The sequence below is a fragment of the Sminthopsis crassicaudata genome, chromosome 1 (assembly GCF_048593235.1).
Source record: "Sminthopsis crassicaudata isolate SCR6 chromosome 1, ASM4859323v1, whole genome shotgun sequence".
NCBI lineage: Eukaryota > Metazoa > Chordata > Mammalia > Dasyuromorphia > Dasyuridae > Sminthopsis > Sminthopsis crassicaudata.
The window spans coordinates 668318147-668335215 of NC_133617.1; the positions used below are offsets into that span (position 1 = coordinate 668318147).

The 17069-nt window shown below is 42.1% G+C and overlaps 1 protein-coding gene across 1 annotated transcript; it reads left to right on the plus strand.

The window, feature by feature from the left end:
- The first annotated feature begins 2193 nt into the window (after positions 1-2193).
- On the plus strand, positions 2194-5848 carry LOC141551493 (kelch-like protein 13). The gene has a single exon (XM_074283196.1). The coding sequence runs from the start codon at positions 2880-2882 to the stop codon at positions 4809-4811; it is 1932 nt and encodes a 643-aa protein (XP_074139297.1). The 5' UTR covers positions 2194-2879; the 3' UTR covers positions 4812-5848.
- The last annotated feature ends 11221 nt before the right edge of the window (positions 5849-17069 follow it).

Sequence of the window (17069 nt, forward strand, 5' to 3'; positions counted from 1 at the left end):
ATCAATGTTTCCATTTAACCAATTGACTAAGCTCACTACAAATTTGTTATCTAAACTGAGCCCTAACTGAAACGAGGCAATCATTCTATTCCCCTAGTGATTCTCTATCCTATTTTTCTGCCTCCCATCTTTTTATTTTATTTTATTTTTGCTGAGGCAATTGGGGTGAACTGACTTGCCCAGGGTCACACAGCTAGGAAGTGTTAAGTGTCTGAGGCCAAAGTTGAACTCAGGTACTCCTGACTTCAGGGCAAGTGCCACTTTGCCACCTAGCTGCCCCACACTTTTCAATTCTTAACTTAAAATATGTTAAATAAAAGAATTAAAAATTATGATGACGCTTATCAATTGAAAAGTGGCTTAATAAATTGTGGTATATGATTGTAATGGAATATTGTTATGCCATAAAAAAAATGATAGGAAGATAATTTAAAAAAAAAACAACCTTGGAAAGAGTTACATGAACTAATAAAGTGAGGTGGGCAGAACTAGGAGAACATTGCACACAGCAACAGCAATATTCTATTTTACCTATCCTCAGTAATACAATGATCCAAGACAATCCCCAAGAACTCACAAGATAAAAAATTCTATCTGCCCCCAGATAAAGAATTGAATTAAAAACCTCTAAATAAAGACCAATGCATACTATTTTTACTTCCTTTCTTTATCTACTCATTTTTTATTCAAGCTTTCCTCCACAAAATTTTAATTTTTAAAGGATGTTTAAAATGATTGTAGATGTTCAACCTGTATCAGGTTGCTTGCTGTCTTGGGAGGGGGGAGGTAAAAATTGGGAACACAAAATCTTACAAAAAATGAATGTTAAAAACTATCTTATATATATTTGGAAAAATAAAATACTTTTGGAGGGAAGGATGTATTAGATGAAATGAGCATTTTCATATATTGTTAAATAGAGGGAGAGGATTATGCCTGAAAGTGTTAATATTTTATTCATTTTTTTGTTTTTCTTTAAATACATAAACAACTGTCCGGCTTGACTGAGGATCCTTCTAGCCATCTTAATTTTTTTTTTTTTTTTTTTTTGAAAAAGGAGAACTAGCGCTAACGCACCTCTATCCTGCCTCCTTTCCTCCCAATCAAAAGGTCCCAATGCCTTGGATCCCAGTTCCAACCAATCAACAGTTTGTCTCTTAACCATGTGGTAAGCATACTGGAAACGGAAAATGTCTGCACTTGCTCCTCCAGCTCTCCAAGCCTGGCACTTCCATTACACATCATCACGCTTTCCCAAGAAATTCACTTCCATATTGCCATTGCATCAGCCTAGTGTTCTGCACATGCTCACTCCAATTTTCCCTCCCTCTTCCTGATTACTCAGTCCCTAGTGCTTAGCACTAAGCATTTAATGAGATGCTTATGGTTGTTTTCACTTATCGCTACTCATGGAAGAAATTCCTGTAAGATCTGTATCTGTCCTTTGCTTCAGATTATACTCAGCTAAATGTGAAATGTTTACCTCAAGATTTTCTGATTACTTTGGTCAGTAGATTGGAGGCTTCGGGTAAATGGAAGGGAATGATAAAGGTAACAAGTGTTTTCAAAGGAGCTACACCAAACAATTTGCTCCTTTTCTCAGTTCGGGTCAGTTTGAATTAGCGTTCACCCGAAAGTTAGTAGCAAAGGGGAAGCGGATATGTGCAGTAAAAATTAAGCAACTTAGCCCAGAATGCGGCCGTTACACCGAGCAAGCTTAGCTCCACCGGAGGAGGAGGAGGAGGAGGAGGAGGAGGAGGAGGAGGAGGAAGACGAGGAGGAGGAGGAGGAGCAGGAGGAGCAGGAGGAGGAGGATGCTCTTCTGTCAGTCACCTCTTTGCAGAGGGGGAGCATTGTGGGTGTGTCCTGAACACTCCATATCCGGTCTGAATTGGTTGATCTATTGGCTAGTTTGGCCCAGATATTTGTTCTTTCTCTTCATTCTCAGTAAAAACAAAAGCCGTCTGAGGGGGGAGGGGGGAAGGGAGCCACCTTGGGGATGTAAGTGATGTAAAAACAAAAGATTCGAAAACACTTTTTGAAAGAAACCACCGTTCTTCTTTAAACGTAATTGCAAAAGAGACCTCGGACTGTTTTTTCTTTAAAAGTGATTTTAATTGTCAGGAACAAGCATGGATCTTTCCCTCCCTCCTACCTGCCCCCTTCCCCCCCGGATTCCTCCCCCCCCCCCCCCCCCCCGCCGGTAACCGATGCGCATAGTCAAGCAAAACAAATTTCCCCGCTATCCCGACCAGAAATGTTCGTCTCCGCATTAGCGGCGGCGGCAGAGGCGGCGGCAGCAGCAGCAGCAGCAGCAGGAGTCCCGGCTTCAGCTCCAGCCACAGCAGCCGCCGCAGTCGCCGCCGCGGTCCCGGCCCCAGCAGAGCCAGCTCCGGAGGCTCTCGCTGCACCAGCGGCTCCTAGGCCGGGGGCCCAGAGCCAGACTCTCGGCCGGAGGAGGAAAGCCCGGGCTCCGGGGGCTCAACTCCGGCGGGGCCCGGAGACCCCCAGGGACCGCCCGGCAGGCTAGGGCTCGCGGAACAGCCCGAGGCCCGCGGAGGATCCAGAGCGGCGGCCCGGGAGGCGCAGCGGCCTAGCGCCAGCCGCGGAAGGCAGGGGGCCCCGGCAGGAGGCCGCAAGCCAGCGCCTCCCCCAGCTCTCCCCACCCCCCGCGCACCTCAGCGCGCCCCCCCAGCCGAGCCCGCGGGCGCGCGAACGGCGCAGCCCCCTCCCCTCCCCCTCCTCTTTCTCCTCCCCCGCCCGCAGAGGAGCCGAGCTGAGCCCGAGCCCCTGAGCAGCGGCAGTAGCGGCGGCGGCGGCGGCGGCGCCAGCAGCATTCGTCCCGGGCCCTCCGCGGACCAGGGCAGCGGCGCGGGGGGATGGACCATTGCGGCCCCGGAGGGGAGCTCCTGGCGGCCATCGGCGAGCGGTGCCTGGGGCCCGACGAGGAGGCTCACGTGAAGGCGTCTCTGGGGAGCGGCGGCGGCGGCGGCGAGATGGGCGTGTCCGCCCACTTGCAGTCGTCCAAGGCCGGCACGACCCGGTTCTTCCGCAGCAACACGCACAGCTCGGTGGTGCTGCGGGGCTTCGACCAGCTGCGCGGGGAGGGCTTGCTGTGCGACGTGAGCCTGGTCCCCGGCGACGGCGATGAGGCGTTCCCCGTGCACCGGGCCATGATGGCCTCGGCCAGCGACTACTTCAAGGCCATGTTCACGGGGGGCATGAAGGAGCAGGACCTCAAGTGCATCAAGCTGCACGGCGTGAACAAGGTGGGCCTGAAGAAGATCATCGACTTCATCTACACGGCCAAGCTGTCGCTGACCATGGACAACCTGCAGGACACGCTGGAGGCGGCCAGCTTCCTGCAGGTGCTGCCGGCCCTGGACTTCTGCAAGGTCTTCCTCATCTCGGGCGTGTCCCTGGAGAACTGCGTGGAGGTGGGGCGGCTGGCCAACACCTACAACCTGACCGAGGTGGACAAGTACGTGAACAACTTCATCCTGCGCAACTTCCCGGCGCTGCTGCACAGCGGCGAGTTCGAGAAGCTGCCCTTCGAGCGGCTGGCCGCGGCGCTGGCCAGCAACAGCCTGAAGCACTGCGGCGAGCTGGAGCTCTTCAAGGCCGCGTGCCGCTGGCTGCGCCACGAGGAGCCGCGCATGGAGCTGGCGCCCAAGCTCATGAAGAACATCCGCTTCCCGCTCATGTCGCCGCAGGACCTCATCAACCACGTGCAGACGGTGGACTTCATGCGCGCCGACAACACCTGCGTCAACCTGCTGCTGGAGGCCAGCAACTACCAGATGATGCCCTACATGCAGCCCGTCATGCAGTCGGAGCGCACGGCCATCCGCTCGGACAGCACGCACCTGGTCACCCTGGGCGGCGTGCTGCGGCAGCAGCTGGTGGTCAGCAAGGAGCTGCGCATGTACGACGAGAAGGCCAACGAGTGGAAGGCGCTGGCGCCCATGGACGCGCCGCGCTACCAGCACGGGATCGCCGTCATCGGCAACTTCCTCTACGTGGTGGGCGGCCAGAGCAACTACGACACCAAAGGCAAGACCGCCGTGGACACGGTCTTCCGCTTCGACCCGCGCTCCAACAAGTGGATCCTGGTGGCGCCCCTCAACGAGAAGCGCACCTTCTTCCACCTGAGCGCGCTCAAGGGCCACCTGTACGCCGTGGGGGGCCGCAACGCGGCCGGGGAGCTGGCCACCGTGGAGTGCTACAGCCCCAGGTTGAACGAGTGGAGCTACGTGGCCAAGATGAGCGAGCCGCACTACGGCCACGCGGGCACGGTCTACGGGGGGCTGATGTATATCTCGGGGGGCATCACTCACGACACTTTCCAAAAGGAGCTCATGTGCTTCGACCCGGACACGGACAAGTGGACGCAGAAGGCCCCCATGACCACGGTGCGGGGGCTGCACTGCATGTGTACTGTGGGCGACAAGCTCTACGTGATCGGAGGCAACCACTTCCGGGGCACCAGCGACTACGACGACGTGCTCAGCTGCGAGTACTACCTGCCGGCCCTGGACCAGTGGACGCCGATCGCGGCCATGCTGCGGGGCCAGAGCGACGTGGGGGTGGCCGTCTTCGAGGACAAGATCTACGTGGTGGGCGGCTACTCGTGGAACAACCGCTGCATGGTAGAGATCGTGCAGAAGTACGACCCCGAGAAGGACGAGTGGCACAAGGTCTTCGACCTGCCCGAGTCCCTCGGGGGCATCCGCGCCTGCACCCTCACCGTTTTTCCTCCCGAGGAAAACACGGGCTCCCCGTCCCGAGAGTCGCCCCTTTCTGCCCCTTAAGCCGGGCCGGCTTCCCCGCGGGCGGCCCCCGGCCCGGCGGCCCTTTGTGTCCCTGTCGTGCTTTCCCAGTCCTTAGCTTAGCCCCCTCCAGTCGGTCCAGGGACCGCGAACGACGGTCCTCGTGGTGTCTGTGTGTCTAGAATGCCTGTCCGTGGTAACAAAAGCATCCTCGGTGCGCCCTCCCGAGCCACTGGCAGAGCCGGGTCCGTCTGGCCTCCGGCAGGGGCTGCGAGTCTGTTCCCCCCCTCCCCCCCCGTGACTGTGCGGCGGGGGAGGGGCCGGAGGAGGAAGCCCGGGTGGCGGTGGGAGGGGGGTGGGGGTCGTGACCTTGTCCTGTGTGCTTCTGGGGGGAAGTTCTCCCTTTTGTTTCGTGACTGCTAGTGCTTCAAAGGAGCGGCTGGTGATGAGCCGCTTCCCTCTGATCATTGACTATTTCGGCCATCTCTGTCTACCCCCCCCCTTCACCCCCCCAACCCAGGTGAGATACATTCCGAGCGGGAGAAGCTGCTTAGACAAGAAAATGTCATTGCAGAAATAGTGATGTCAGAGAACAGTGCATGGCCTCTTCTCTAAGCCCAGCTTCGGGCCTTTGATTATCGGTGTTACTGCTTTTGATTTTTTTTTTCCATGTAGACATACTCAAAAATACTGAATTTTAAAAATTCAATGGTACTTCAGTGGAATAGGAAATTTTTTTTTAAAGCTTTTTTCATGGAGCAATTTTCCATAATACCAGCTGTTAATCTATGGGAGTCAGTCTAGCCCTATTGAATTTAAGGGAATAAGAGCTGGAAGCATGTTGGATATGTCTAGATGTTACCTGGCCCCATTTTTCCTTGAGTCCCCATAAATTATCCCTGTTTTCCTTGGCTGCTGAGATAACTTAGACATTCCATGCCTTTTCCATAGTAAATGTTAATAAGGTTATAGAGCACAAGATTCACTTTCAGCAGAAGAGCTGCATTGCTCTGTGAACTCGAATTCCATGTTTTATTTTTTGTTCAATAAAACTTGAAATGTCCAAAAAAAAAAAAAAATGTGTATCATTGTGAATCCTGAATTTATTACCTCTTTCCCAGGAGCTGTGCAGGTCATTATATGGAACAGTATACACAAGTCTTTCAGAATGATTTGTTATTTTATGTTTAACCTCCTTATTGGATAAATTTTCCTGATTCTTCTCACTTCTGGCTGCATCATTCATACAAATCTTCCCAGTGTCTCTAAAACCATCCCTTTTGTCATGCATCACAATAATGTTCCATTATGTTGATATAGCATAATTTGCTCAGACATTATCCAATTCTTAAGTAGGTCACTTCACTTTAGATTCTATTATAAATATTTTTATATGAGTCTTTTTCCTCTTTAGGTTGTTGGCCTAGTAAAGGTATGGATGGGCCAAAGGGTTTGTACAATTTAGGTAGCTGGGATCATAGTCCCAGATTGTTTACCACAAAGGCTGGACCAGTTCACATCTCCACCAAGAGAACATCAGTTGCCTGTTTGGTTCCTGAATCTTTGTTTCTTTGTTTATAATTTCCCTTTTTTTTTTTTTTTTTGGTCAGCTTTAGGAGTCTGATGGGTATCAGCTGGAATCTCAGAATTGCTTTAATCTTCATTTGTTTCTGTCTCCACACACACAAATAAAATGTGCATGTGAGTGGGCGAGCACACACACACATTTGACCATTAAGTAATTGAGGAACAACTTGTTCTTACAAATCCCTTCCTTATATATATTTTAATGAGTCCTTTATCATAGAAATCTTGCTGAAAAGATTTTTTTTCCCAGTTAATTTTCTCTTACCTCCATTTGTTTTGTTGTGCAATATTTTTTTCATAATAGCTTTTTATTTTGCAAAATAAATACAAAGATAGTTTTTATTTTTTTATTTTTTTTTATTCATTTTTCCAAATTATCCCTCCCTCCCTCCACTCCCTCCCCCCGATGGCAGGTAATCCCATACATTTTACATGTGTTACAATATAACCTAGATACAATATATGTGTGTAAATACCATTTTCTTGTTGCACATTAATTATTAGCTTCCGAAGGTATAAGTAACCTGGATAGATAGACAGTAGTGACCAGTGTTCCTTCTCTGGGTATAGTTATTTCTGTCCATCATTGATCAACTGGAAGTGAGTTGGATCTTCTTTATGTTGAAGATTTCCACTTCCATCAGAATACATCCTCATACAGTATTGTTGTTGAAGTGTATAGTGATCTTCTGGTTCTGCTCATTTCACTCAGCAACAGTTGATTTAAGTCTCTCCAAGCCTCTCTGTATTCCTCCTGCTGGTCATTTCTTACAGAGCAATAATATTCCATAACCTTCATATACCATAATTTACCCAACCATTCTCCAATCGATGGACATCCATTCAACTTCCAGTTTCTAGCTACAACAAAAAGGGCTGCCACAAACATTTTGGCACATACAGGTCCCTTTCCGCTCTTTAGTATTTCTTTGGGATGTAAGCCCAATAGCAGCAATGCTGGATCAAAGAGTATGCACAGTTTGATAACTTTTTGGGCATAATTCCAGATTGCTCTCCAGAATGGTTGGATTCCTTCACAACTCCACCAACAATGTATCAGTATCCCAGTTTTCCCACATCCCCTCCAACATTCATCATTATTTGTTCCTGTCATCTTAGCCAATCTGACAGGTGTGTAGTGGTATCTCAGAGTTGTCTACAAAGATAGTTTTCAACTCATCCTTGAGAAACTTTTATGTTGCACATTTTTCTCCCTTCTTCCCCCCTTCCCTTCTACCCTAGAGAACAAGTAATCCAATATAGGTTCAACATGTTGTGCAATACTTCTAAAAAAGGTAATAAAAAATGTCCATTTTTTTCAATCCTCATTATTCATTGTTTGGCTACAAACTCTTCCCCTTAGCCATATATCAGAAAGGGAAATTTTTCTTTGCTTCTCTGATTTGTTTAGTATGAGTCACATCCATGTGGAGGTAATCTTGGAATGTCATTTGAGATACTACTTTAAACCTAACATGCCATATTGCTGTCCAGTTTTTCCAGCAGTTTTGGTGCAATTTTGAGTTGTTACCCTAGAAGTTGGCACGTTTGTGTTTATTAATAAACATTAGGGTTACTAGGTCGAACTATTTCTGTATATTGCTTACTTAATATGTTTCACTGAGAGACCTCTCAATTTTTAAGCAAATGCTAAATAATTTTGAGGATTATTGTTTTGTAGAATAGATGTAATATTTCCAGGCAACTCATTTTCCCACTTTCCCTCCTTATGTCCCTTAAAATTCTTGGATTTTTGTTCTTTGAGATGTATTTCATTTTTTTTCTAGTGCTATAAAATAATCTTCTGGTAGTTTGTTATAGCACTGAATAAATAATTTAATTCAAGTAATACTGACATTCTGTTTTCTGGCACTGTATGAGAGGAATAATATTTCTCGATATATTTTCATTTTCACAGAGTATTGTGTAGTATTTATATTTATTATATAGTTGTATTTATGTAGTATTTATATAGTTATTGTGTTTCTCAGTAGGGAAATTCCCCAGTATTTTATATATTTAGTAGTTATTTTAAATGCAATTACTCTTTCCCTTCCTGCTGAGTTTTGCTGGGAATAGAAGTGCTGGGACTGTGAGGGCCACATTTAGTAATTTCTTTTTTTTTCTTTTTTTTTTTTTTTTTAGGCCTCTGTTTCTTGTCTCTCTAAATGCTGTAATTAATTAGTCAAATTCATTCTGAAGCTTTGCTGAAATTGTTTCAATTAAATTTTAGTTAGCTCTTGAATTCTCATAGTATCTATACAAAGTAATCATTCTTTTGTTTGTTAGGCTTATTCCCTCCATTACTTTTTTTTTTCATTGTTGTAATTAAAATTTTTTGCATCATCTAAATTTAATTAATAATTTATAGTGAATAATAAACATCTTTGTTTTATCTCTGATCTTTATCCATTTTCCTCTAATTAAAAAAATTGGATCTTTCATATATGCAAATATCCATTTAAAATTGGTTTATAGCCATTCCCTATGAAGTCACTTGCTTTTTCCCCTTTAGATCTTGTCCTATCAAAAATTTTTCCAAAGTGGTTTACATTTTCAGGTTACAGAATTCGAATGTGGGGGATTTTTTGGAGGTGGGTTCTTTTTAACAACTAAGGTAGTTAAAAACATACAGATGGTGAAAGAAAGGGAGATGAGTGCAGAGAGAGGGAAGGTAGCCATGAAAGTGTCTGAGGAGGATAGGATGAGAGGGCAAAGGCAAGAAAAGGAAATCTGAAGATGTTTCCATCAGCAGTTGGCTCTAGCGATGGGGAGGCAAGCTCATAGGCCATTGAGTGAAGGTGGAAAGCAAGAAACAAGCGGCCACCAGAACTGTAAAGGGTGGCCAGCTTACATTGACCTAGGCACCTGATCTGTCAGACTTTCTTACAAGAAGCCAGTGGGGCAGTTCCATGAGAATGACCAAGACTCCTGCCTTACAAACAACTAAGGCTCTGGGGAGTGATGGGGAGCCAAAGCAGAGAGGTAAGGGTCCCCAAGATAGCGGGGGGACAGAGAGGAGCATGTGGAAAGCCTCTGGAGGTGCCCCAAGCTGGATATAGGCAGCAACTTTTATCAAACACATTTTGCCACAAGGAGACCCATTTACTGTTCAATGTTCAAATATGGGTGTACCAAGAATCAGAAGTTGAGAGCAGCTTGGGAGCTCAAGGAACATTGAGTGGAAGCCTCTTGTTTTGGAGAGAAAGGAAAGCGAAGCTCAAGAAGAGAAAGGGACTAAGTGAGGGTGCAGAGGCAGCCAGGAGAGGCTGGGGTCAGCTGGGGAGGGGCGGGTCTCAGGTCCCAAGTGGATTTTCTCCTTCAGCTTCTTATTAAGGAGGCAACTTGGTTCAGGTTCTGGAAGACCATCTCGTTAGAGTCTGATTCCCTCTTCTCAGTCTTAGAACATCTGTGATGGGAATTAAAAAAGAAGGTATCAGATGACCACGGAGTGACTTGAGTCTTCCCTCTGAGTCCCAGCTCTTCCTCCTTGATGAAGGAAGCACCACATAGAACCTGGCAAACTGAAAGATTGTTATGTGTTGGGACTCTGGAGTTGCCCACTATGAAACATTTTTTTTTTGCAGAGAGGCTTGGAGAGATTACAAGAATGGGTGCTATGTTAAATGAGCAGAACCAGATCATTGTATATGGCAACAGCAATATTATACGATGATCAATTCTGATGGATGTGGCTCTTCAACAATGAGAGGATTCAGGCCAGTTCCACTGATCTTGTGATGATGAGAGCCATCTCCAACCAGAGAGAGGCCTGCAGGAACTGAGTGGGAATCACACCATAGCATTTTCACTCTTTTTTGTTATTGTTCACTTGTATTTTATTTTCTTTCTCAATTTTTCCCTTTTTGATCCAATTTTTTTTGTGCAGCAAGAGAACTGTATAAATATGTATACATATATTGGATTTAACATATTTTAACATATCTAACGTGTTGGACTACCTACCATCTAGGGGAGGGGGTGGGTGTAAGGGGGAAATTGGAACACAAGGTTTTGCAAAGGTGAATGGTGAAAAATTATCCATGCACATATTTTGAAAATAAAAAGCTTTAATAAAACAAAACAAAACATTTTTTTTGGTGAGGCAATCAAGACTAAGTGACTTTTTCCCAGAGTCACACAGATAGTAAGTGTCTGTTTGAAGGACCCCAGGGCCTGTGACCTACCCACCAAACCCTAGCTGCCCCTAGATAGAATTATATATGTGTGGATATATTTATGTACACATAACTATACATGCATATATACAAGAAAATTTATCATATATGCATGCACACATACACACATACATGTGTCTATAAATATAGTGGTTGTTCAGTTGTGTTTGTTTTATACAAATCTTTGTGACTCTATTTGGGATTTTTTTTGGCAGAGCTTCTAGAGCATTTTGCCACTTCCTTCTCCAGTTCTTCCCATTGTAACATAAAACATAGAGGGATGATTGCTGTCACTTCCTATGGGACAGGAGACACAGGATGGACAAGTGGAGTAAGGCTATCCACCATTTTCCTGGAGGGATTCTTAACTTATTGCTTTTTTTTTTTTTTTCTTCTCATGGATCAATTTGACAGTCTGGTAAAGTCTGGTAAAGATCCTTCCAGGGAATGTTTTTGAATGGAAACAAACACACACACACACACGCACACACATGTACATACACACTACAAAGGATTACAGAAGAAATCATTTATTGTGAAATAGCTATTAAAATCATAACTTTTTTTTCATTAAAACAATTTTTAAAATTTGCTTTTAAATTTTGAGTTCTCCATTTTCTCTCTCCTTTAACTCCTCTTCTCCCTTTCTGAGGAGAACAATCTGATAGATTATACATGCAATATGGAAAACATATTTCCTTGTAATGTCCAGGCTAGTTCTCTGGAGGACCTTGGGACCAGCTTTGATCTTAGTGGAGGAGGCAGAAGGCAGGAGAGGTACTAGGAAGATGGTCAAAGATGGAAAGTCTCATTTCTAGTCCTCCTCAGCCTTTATATACCCAATTACATCATTACAGCACACTGAGTATGTGTGAACTAGAGAATCATTACATCACCATACTAAGTACTAAGTATATATGTCAATCACACTGAGTTAACACCCTGCTGTAAGTATCTTTGATTCAAGTATACTTTTCCCAGAGTTCCCCAATATCTGCAGTCCTCTACATTTCCTATATTAGGAACCAAAAAGTTTTTTATAATGTGCTTTGCTTTGCATTCAGATTCCAGCAGTACTTTCTCTGCAAGTAGATACCATTTTTTTTTATCATAGGTCCCAAAATTTTTTCCTGATCTTTGTTTTGCTGAGAATAGCTAAGTTTTTCATATTTGATCATTGTATAATGCTGCTGTTACTGTGTACAATGTTCTTCTGGTTCTGTTCATTTCACTTTGCATCAATTCATGTACAAATTTCCAAATAAAATAATATATATTTTTTAAAGTTCACACACTCCAAGCTAGAAACTTTCACTTTATATGGTCTTATTTGGAAAACTCCAGGAATCTGGCAAGTTTAGAGAGAGGGAATGAGGCAAAGGATGGAGAGGAAGGAATGTGATGCTGACTTTTTTTTTTTCTTTTAAAAGTAAATATATTTTATTAATAACATATTATTTATAATATTAAAATTAATACAATATAATATAAATTAATATATAAATTTATTATTTTTTAAAAGGAATAGCAAATTGGACATAATAAATTTATACTTACGTGAGCAAACATCTTTTTTCCCCTTATTCTATTATGTTATGGAAATAATTGTTTTATTTATTAATTTCAGATAAATAAAATTTTAAAAATTCAAACAAATCATCAGAATCAGGAAAGATGAATCCATACCATGGGACTATGTCATAAGTATATGTCTCTAAATCTTGTATCTATATATTACTGTCAAGAGGTGGGCAATATATTTCTTCACCAGACCTCTGGAGCTATGGCTAGCAATGGCTAGTTAAGTCTTTCAAAGATTTTTTTAAATAGCTTTTTATTTTTCAAAATACATGCAAAGATAGTTTTCAACATCCATCATTGTAAAACATTTTGTTCCATATTTTTCTTCCTCCCTTCTATTCTAGACAGCAAATTATCTAATGTAGGTTAAACAGGTGCCATTCTTTTAAACATATTTCCACATTTATCATGTTGCACAAGAAAAATCAGGGGAAAAAAAGGAAAGAAATGATGGGGGAAAACCAAACAAGCAAACAAAACTGGTGAAAATACTAAGTTGTGTTCCACACTCAATCCAGTAGTGAATCCAGTCACTGGGGACTGAGAATGGAGAGAACACATTGGCATGGAGACTCAAGTCTGATTGGAGAGCCATAGAGAAATGTGGTGGGAGGAGACTAGACTTGGGCCTTGACAAGGTTTGAGTGATTGTTGATTGAAGAAAGGAACGATTGATTCAAGAGCAGAAGGTATGGAATACAAAGTAGAGCTGTTTTACCAAGGGGTCAATTCAGAAAATGCTGACTTGGGTAAATCAAAAACACCCTACCCTTAAACTACATACTTTTGTTTTTTCTAGTGACCATCTAGGCAGTTTTGAACAAGATCCCTACAGCTCTATCCTGAGATAACAAAAAATGAAAATATAGCACTGGCGAATAGAGAATAAAAGGCAAAATGGATCTTTGCCACTCCTTTTTTATCTTCCCCTTCACAGTAAAAGCTCTTTCTTGCATGTCTCTTTTATGTGAGAAAAATTTCCCCTTCTACCTTTCCCTTCCTTTTCCTAATGCATCCCTCTTTCCCACACCCCTATTATTTTTGGAGATCATTCCAACATAATCGACTCATACACTTGCCCTTCTGAGTATATAAACTCTTTTTAACTGCCCTGTTAAGAATAAAATCAGATTTAAAGGCCTCATTTCCAAAATATATAGAGAATTGATGCTAATTTATAAGAAATCAAGCCATTCTCTCGTTGATAAATGGTCAAGGGATATGAACAGACAATTCTCTGATAAAGAAATTGAAACTATTTCTAGTCATATGAAAAGATGCTCCAACTCATTATTAATCAGAGAAATGAAAATTAAGATAACTCTGAAATACCACTACACATCTGTCTGATTGGCTAGAATGGCAGGGAAAGGTAATGCAGAATGTTGGAGGCGATGTAGGAAAGCAGGGACACTGATACATTTTTGGTGGAACTGTGAATATATCCAGCCATTCTGGAGAGCAATTAGGAACTATGATCAAAAAGTTATCAAAGTGTGCATACCCTTTAACCCAGCAGTGTTACTACAGGGCTTATATCCCAAAGAGATCTTAAAGAAGGGAAAAGGACCTGTATGTGCAAAAATGTTTGTGGCAGCCCTCTTTGTAGTGGCCAGAAACTGGAAACGGAGTGGATGACCATCAATTGGAGAATGGCTGAGTAAATTGTGGTATATGAATATCATGGAATATTATTGTTCTGTAAGAAATGACTAGGGGGCAGTTAGATGGCAAAGTGGATAGAGCATCAGCATTGAATTCAGGAGGACCTGAGTTCAAATCTGGTCTCAGATACTTAACACTTCCTAGCTGTGTGACCCTGGGCTAGTCACTTAACCCCAGCCTCAGGGGGAAAAAAAAATGACCAGCAGGATGATTTCAGAAAGACCTGGAGAGACTTACTTGAACTGATGCTGAGTGAAATGAGCAGGACCAGATCATTATATACTTCAACAATAACACTATATGATGATCAATTTTGATCGATGAGGCCCTCTTCAACAATGAGAAGAACCAAATCAGTTCCATTTGTTCAATAATGAAGAGAACCAGCTACACCCAGTGAAAGAACTCTAAGAAATGAGTATGAACCACAGCATAGCATTTCTACTCCTGTTTTTGTCTACTAGCATTTTGTTTTCCTTCTCAGGTTGTTTTTACCTTTTTTCTAAATCTGATTTTTTTTTTTTTTTGGTGGCGCAAGATAACTGTATAAGTATGTATGTATATATATATATATATATATATATATATATATATATATATATATATATATATATATATTGTACTTAACATCACATCCTTTTTTTTTTTTTTTTTTTTTTTTTTTTTTTGCTGGGGAATTGGGATTAAGTGACTTGCCCAGGGTCACACATCTAGGAAGTGTTAAGTGTCTGAGGCAAGATCTGAACTCAGGTCATCCTGACTTCAGGGCTGGTGCTCTATCCACTGCACCACCTAGCTGTCCCTAACATCATATACTTTAAAATATTTAATGTGTATTAGACCAATACACATTGGTCTACCTGCCTTGGCGGGAAAGGTTGGAACAGAAGATTTTGCAAGTGTCAATGCAGAAAAATTACTCATGCCTATGTCTTGTAAATAAAGAGCTATAATAAAAATATAATATAATAAAAATAAATACTTGAAAAAAGAATAAAATCAGTTTGATTATATACTTTTCAGCCAAAGTTGGAAATGCCTTATACACTCAGTTAAACCAAGGCCTGAAGCTGGCTGTGCCTTAGATCATGAGCTTTTCTTACTGCAAAATTCAAGCAAAAAATAAAAAAAAAAATATGGGAAATCATCATACTGAATGGGTTTGACATAAATAACATTTCTTATGAATATGAAGTGGTAATAATTATAGATTTAAGGGCTTAAATCTGGTAGAGAGAGTACCTAAAGAACTATGGCCAGAAGGTCACACTACTATACAGGAAGCAAACACAAAAAATATTCCAAAGAAAAGAAGAGAAAAAAAACAAAATGACTGATGAGACTACAAATAGCTGAGGAAAAAGGGGAAAGGGAAAGATATAACTAATTGAATGTGGAATTCCAGAGAATAGCAAGGAAAGATATGAAGGTTTTCGTTAATTAGCAATGTGAAGAAATTGAAGAAAAAAATAAAAAGGGAAAAACAAGAGATCTTTTCAAGAAAATTAGCTTGATCAAGGGAACATTTCATGGAGAAGTGCCATGATAAAAAACAGAAATGGTAGGATCATAAAAGAAAAAGAAAAAATTTAGAAGAGGTGGCAAGAATACACAAAAGAAGTATAGAAAGAAAGTCTTAACATCACCCATAATCACAATGGTGTAGTTACTTAATTAGAGCCAGACATCTTGGAAACTGAAGCTGAGTGAATCTTAGGAAGCAGTGCTAACAATTAAGCTAGTGGAAGAGAAGGAATTCCAAGTGAGTTCTTTAAAATCCCAAAGGGGCTGCATTCCACTATGCCAGCAAATTTGAAAAACTCAGTACAGGCCACAGAATTAGAAAAAAGTCAATTTATATTTCACTCCTAAGAAGGGCAACACCATGGAATATTGAAAATATTGAACAATTGCACTCATTTCACAGACTGACAAAGTTATATTTATGATTCTGCAAACTAGGCTTCAGCAATATGTGAACCAGGAATTACCCAAAGAAGCAGAAGATCTAGAGACCAAATTGCCAACATTTGGTGGATGAAAGAGAAAGTAAAGGAGTTCCAGAAAAACATCTATTTTCTGCTTCATTAGCAGCTGTTATCGCCTTGTGTATCACAACAGAACTGGCAAGTTCTCAAAGAGATGGGAGTACCATAGTATCTCACTTGTCTCCTGAGGAACCTGTATGTGGGTCAAGAAGTGACAGAAATGAACATGGGACAACAAATTTATTTAAGATTGGGAAAGAAGTACCACCTTATTTCCTTATGTATTTAACTAATATACAAAGTACACCATGGGATCAATTCTGATGGCCAGGGCTCTTCCCAACAATGAGATGATTCAGACCTGTCCCATCTACATCCAACTCTCTGTAGGAACTAGGAGTGGATGACACCATAGCATTTTCACTCATTTTTTTTGTTCTTTGCTTACATTTTGTTTTCTTTCTCATTTTTTCTTTTTGATCTGAATTTTCTTGTATAGCAAGATTATTGTATAAATATGTATACAAATATTGAATGTAACATATTTTAGCGCTTTTAACATATATTGGATTACTTGTCATGTAGGGGAAGGGGTGGGAGAAAGGAGAGGAAAATTTGGAACACAAGGTTTTGTAAAGGTCAATGTTGAAAAATTATCCATGCGTATATTTTGAAAATAAAAAAGCTTTAATTAAAATAAACTACATCATACAAAATGCCACACTGGATGAATTGAAAGTCAGATTAAGATTGCCAGAAGAAATAGCAACAATTTTTTATATTGGGCAATACCACTTTGATGGCAGAAGGTGAAGAGGAATTAAAAAACTCTTGAGGAGGGTGAAAGAAGAGAGTGTAAAAGCTAGCTTGAAGCTTAACATAAAACAAATTTTTTTTTTAAATCCCTTAACCTAAGATCTTGACAATTGGTCTCATCACTTCCTGGTAAGTAGAGGAAGAAGAAATGGTAACAGTATCAGATTTTATATTCTTGGGCTCAAACATCACTGTAAAGGGCAACTGCAGCCATGAAATTAAAAGATGCTTGCTTGTTGGAAGGAAAGGTATGGCAAATGTGGACAGCATCCTAAAAAGCAGAGACATTACATTACTGACAAGGTCTGTACAGTCTAAGCTATGGTTTTCCAGTAGTAATGTATGGCTGAGAGAGTTGGACTGTTAGGAAAGCTGAGTGCTAAAGGATGGATGCTTTCAAATTGAGGTACTGGAGAAGACTTTGGAGAATTCCTTGGATAGCAAGGAGTCAAATCAGCCAATATTTTATTAATTAATTTAGGCTT